The 5,380-nt window shown below is 39.1% G+C and overlaps 1 protein-coding gene across 1 annotated transcript in view; it reads left to right on the top strand.

The window, feature by feature from the left end:
- The first annotated feature begins 3,067 nt into the window (after nt 1-3,067).
- The window catches only part of LOC107704014 (G protein-activated inward rectifier potassium channel 1-like), a 3,306-nt gene continuing 993 nt past the window's right edge, over nt 3,068-5,380 (top strand). The window contains exons 1-2 of the mRNA XM_016506840.1: nt 3,068-4,028; nt 5,288-5,300. Of these exons, the coding sequence (XP_016362326.1) occupies nt 3,363-4,028; nt 5,288-5,300 (679 nt within the window). The 5' untranslated portion in view covers nt 3,068-3,362. The remainder of the gene's footprint in view (nt 4,029-5,287; nt 5,301-5,380) is intronic.

Genomic DNA, 5,380 nt, shown 5'->3' with positions numbered 1-5,380 from the left:
GAAACAGCACAAAAGCAATGATTTTGCAATACATATTTTCCATGGCCATATCTACTAATTTATTTGCATAAATAGTCAGCATGGCAGAGCGCAGGCCTGCGGTTGGATTCCAGGTATGTAAAGTTGATTGTTTCCTTTTATTTCACTAACATTAAAATGTGTGTTGTTTTGTTAACTACATGCGATTACTATAAGTCGAGTGTTTGAAATAAGTTCATTTTGTGAGCTGATGTGCGGTTTTTGTCTCAGAACGAGGCAGATAATTTTTATTTATTTATTTAGTCATTTAGCAGACGCTTTTATCCTATACAGTAGTAAAGGCTATGTCCATTAGCACTGGATTATAAATATAGTTTATTATTATGAAAATACTAGATATGGCTTGAAGAACACAGCTAACCCATATATTGTTGCGTCGTATGTTTATTGTATATTGTTGGATATTGAAACATATTCTTTAAATCAGTGGTTCCCAAACCTGTCCTGGAGGCCCCCCTGCTCTGCACATTTGTTGGTCTCCCTAATCAGACACCCCCAATTTAGTTCTTGCAGTCTCTACTAACAAGCTGATGAGTTGAATCAGGTGTGTTAGATAAGGGGGACATACAAAAGGTGCAGGGCAGGGGGGCCTCCAGGACAGGTTTGGGAACCACTGGTATAAATAACATACCTCATCATCATCAGCTGATTGTGTGCCACCACAGGACTTGACATGCATGTATAAAACTGGTAATGGCATGGTTGTTTGACATGTCCGACACTCCACCTTTGGCATCTTGACAAACTCCTCTGCGGAGAATGGAAGTGGATCAAGACACAACTCATCTTGAAGAGGGACCATGTAGAGTGCTGTTCTTCCACTGGTTGTTGCCATTTTGATAAGGCTGCCAGTGTAGCCCTCTGAGTCTGGAGGGACAACAGTAAGCCTTCTCCTTCCATTACCACCTGCCAATTCAAATATACATTACAACACATCAAACCATAGTGGGCCTTTACAATATAATTAGGCTTTTATCTGTTGAAGCTAAAAAAAAATTAGTAATGACCAGTGCCCGAGTTTAACCCATACTGTAATATCACATCCTTGTGTAATACTATAAAAGAATAACTTCTTTTAACAGGGTATGTATACATGTGAATGCTTTGGGATGCCAAGAGAATGTGCAATTGTAACCCTGTGTAAGACCACTCAAATATGACTTGTACAGTTTGCACTAAAACAGGTGTGTTTTAGCTCTTCACATGCTTGTGTCTGCTCTGGTATTTAATATAGTGCACCTGGTGCCTTATAAAGCAGCCACCCTCCAGCGAGTGATCTCATTTTGGGAAATTCAGCTTCAAGTAGCTTGCATAACTACAGAAAACATGAAACAGAACAAGGGTTTGCAAACAAGAGCACAACATTTAAAGCACAGACAGTAATGGTAATGTAAATACATATGAAATATGATTATGAAATATTGAATTGGGATTGTTTCAGACAATTAGTCTTTCCATACTCCAAATTCTTAACCCTGGGCCACTCATAAACAATGGAAATCAGGGTTTGCGCTGTATATTCACAAAACATCTATTAATACTACTGTTAGCAAAATAGCTTGTGGTGAACACAAAAAAGAGGTTAGTAACTGCATATCAATGGAACAGATCACAACCCTCTACATTGCGACTAAATCTTCACTCTGGCGACTAAATGATGTCTAATATTACCCAATTGCTAATAAATTCTCAGATTTTACCAGCCAGTGTGAGTTGGAGGCTAAGTATAAGTTTAACTCGGATATATTTTCACTCGCTGACTGATATTAAGAGTGTACTTTCAGATATTTAAAAAGCTGTACCATTTTACAAACATTATATATGTTTGTAAAATGGCATAACTTTTTATATATATATATATATATATATATTAGTATATCAGTCTGGCGAGTAAACAAAAAAATTTACTAGCCAATGGCGATTCAATTGCCAAGGTGTTCGTAGAGGGCTGGCTCATCTATGGAAATGCTGCATTTTACTTTTCTTTTCACTTTTCCCCAGATTATGAGTATATGCATGACTTTCTATACGCATAGGATTGTTCAAAGTACATAAGCAATTAAGAAAGCAGGCACTGAGCTTTACTTGACTGTTTAACGACTTGTTGGGGTTGGGTGACCTTACATCGACATGGCCACAAAGTTGTACAAATGTTTTGCAATACTACTAAAAATTGTACTTACTTCAGAATGGTTCATGTTCGACGAAACTGTAATGGTACGTTTTCCCAACCCTGCCTGGATTAACTCCAGCTCATCGGAAGGAGAGGGTGAGGTTTCAGTGATTTTGTTTAAAAGACAAATATTAATTGTAAATGGCTTCCATGCTGTTGCTTTAGACTATATTGGTGTGTTTGCGGTTTTCTTTTTCTTCTTAAACATTCCAGGAAATGCTCTATAATACAATAAGAGTGTTAATTAATGTTAAATGTGCAAAAGAAAGACGAATAGAACAGTTTAATCTTTAGATGAGGGTGCTGATAACCTGGTGATATCTTGATCTATTCTTGGTGAACAAACAGCAGGTGAAGGCTGCTGTTGTTGCTGCTGCTGACCCTGAGCTGGTTGATAAAAAGCAGGAGAAGGCTGCTGCTGCTGACCCGGCTGTATCTGACCCAGGCTTTGGGTCAGAATGTTAATTAAATTTTGTGCTGCTGCAGTAACATCTTGGTTCTCTCTCTGCTAAACGTGTAATGGCAAAATAATTATATTAGATTACCAAAATCATCGTACATTAACAGTGGGCATAAACTTAACAGCTGTCTAAACGCAGAATTATGAAAAAAGGTGTGCACTTGAAATCAGTTTACTTTTTTATCCATATACAGTCTGCTTGAAGAGACACAATATAATATTTTTATAATAATATTTATTTGTCTCAATACTTTTATTTTCGTTTGCAAAACTTTATTATTTTGCATATATATGTGGCATTATTTTGACTCCATAGAACACACACACAAAAGCACATTTGCGCTCGCGCTCTCTCTCTCTCTCTCTCTCTCTCTCTCACTCTCAGCGAAGCGCGCGTCAGTTCAGATTCAGTGTCGCAGTTTATCTACACTCCACATCTCCAAGCTGAGAGAAGTTGCGAGAAGGACACGCGAGCACTTGCTTTATTTTTACTAAATTACTTTTTTTTTTTTTGCACATCCATACATTTTAATAATTTGTGGATAACATAAATAATCTTAACTGAAAGGCTGCAAGAGAGTGAAGTTGTCGATCTATGGAGCGCTACGCCGTACGTGTGGATACACACCAGCGCGAAACTTAAGACATATCCTTCTAGCGTATTTACCTGACAATTGTGGCTCGCGCATCATGTCTACGATCAGGCGAAAATTCGGCGAAGACTATCAGGTGGTTAACACCAACCGGGCAATGTCCTTTTCTGCCCCGGCCAAAAGAAAGCGCCAGAGGTTCGTAGAGAAAAACGGGCGATGCAATGTCCAGCACGGTAACCTTGGCGGTGAGACCAGTAGGTACATCTCCGACCTCTTCACCACGCTCGTTGACCTCAAGTGGCGCTGGAACCTGCTTATTTTCCTTTTAACGTACACAGTCGCGTGGCTCATCATGGCATCTATGTGGTGGATCATCGCGTACATCCGCGGGGACCTCGGCCACGGCCACGACGAATCGTACACGCCGTGCGTCGCCAACGTTTACAACTTTCCCTCCGCTTTCCTGTTCTTCATCGAGACTGAGGCGACTATAGGCTACGGGTACCGATACATAACGGAGAAGTGCCCGGAGGGCATCATACTTTTCCTGTTCCAGTCGCTGCTGGGCTCGATCGTGGACGCCTTTCTCATCGGCTGTATGTTCATTAAGATGTCTCAGCCCAAGAAACGCGCAGAGACCCTCATGTTCAGCCAGGACGCGGTCATCTCACAACGGGACGGGAAGCTCTGCCTCATGTTTAGGGTCGGGAATCTCAGGAATAGCCACATGGTGTCGGCGCAGATCAGGTGCAAGCTCATCAAGGTAGCGCTTTCTGTAGAAAATACTATTACTAAACTGTCAATAGAGCCCGTGTGGATGGTGTGGTATGTGTGTGTGTTTGCGCACGTTTTACGAGCACAAAGGCGCATCTCGCAACAGTGCTGTAGGGAAAATATCCTACATCAATTTATGTTGTTGATTCTGAAAAGTGAACTGATCCTCTCGGTGAAGAACAATGTTGGATGTTTTGATGCTTCACGTGACATATGGAGCTTGCATTGATTTTAAACAGAGCTCGCCATACTGTAAAATTGGTCAATGCCTGTTTGCACCGATCTCAGCAGTCTCTGATTTGCATAGAGATCTTGTTTGCTCTCAGAACAAAGAGCAATGACGTGCATAAATGAATTGGGCACATCCCCCTGATTATATGGATTCCCATGGGAAGCTATTGGAGCCTGAGTTTAAATATGAGCAGAGTGTTATACCTGCAGCTCAGTTCAGCTCAAAAATTCAAACAGTAGAAGAGAAACACTTTGTAAGGTCCAAGGTCACATTGCATGACAATTGAAAGGGCAAAGATGTTCCTATGTTGTTTAAAATGTCATGCCATTGTAAGGAATTCAAGCAAATCCCATGTCCAAGCAAATACATGTATTATTTCATTAAAGTTATATCACCTACCCAGGTCATCTTTCAGCTGTAATTGGTTTCAATACAAAACATATAACCAAAAATAAAATAAACAAAACTATTATAAAATACATGGCAGAAAATACAAAAACATAATAATCTGAACTGGGAAACAGCCAAATAAAACATTTTAATTTTAATTTAATTGAATTTTAAAAATATCTAGGCATCATTAAAAAAAATGCTCTAGAAAATGCATGGCATTACAATATTACATCTTATTTCAAGAATATCATGAATTATTATTGATTTATTTATTTTACCTTATTGACAAATTAAAAAAAAATGTTACGCACATTTGTTTTTACTTGGTTTATGCAAGTCATAAGTCTGTTTTATTTATTTATTTTTTTTTACACAGATTTGCCATTACTGGAAAACAAAACAAAAATACTGAATTTTGCAAGCAAAAGCAGAGCAAAAAAAAAAAAAAGACCTCAAAAGGTACATTGATGACATTCTTATATGTGATGTGCTTTGAGTTCACACGCATATGTGGGAAGTGCAATCCACACTTAGTTTGAGCAACAGTCAGGGACTGTCAGCTGATGTCTCTCCACTACATTTATCACACCGGCAGATGACACATCTTGTGTTCCCCTTTGAAGGTTTTGCACTTGTGTTTTATAATTCCCTTAAAATAAGAACATTTGTGTATTTGTGTGTGTGTGTGTGTGTGTGTGTGTGTGTGTGTGTGTGTG

This window comes from Sinocyclocheilus anshuiensis, unplaced genomic scaffold (genome assembly GCF_001515605.1).
Source record: "Sinocyclocheilus anshuiensis isolate Anshui unplaced genomic scaffold, SAMN03320099.WGS_v1.1 scaffold1554, whole genome shotgun sequence".
NCBI classification, from domain to species: Eukaryota; Metazoa; Chordata; class Actinopteri; order Cypriniformes; family Cyprinidae; genus Sinocyclocheilus; species Sinocyclocheilus anshuiensis.
Note: the sequence above shows the minus strand (reverse complement) of the source record. Positions and strands in the feature narration are given on the sequence as shown.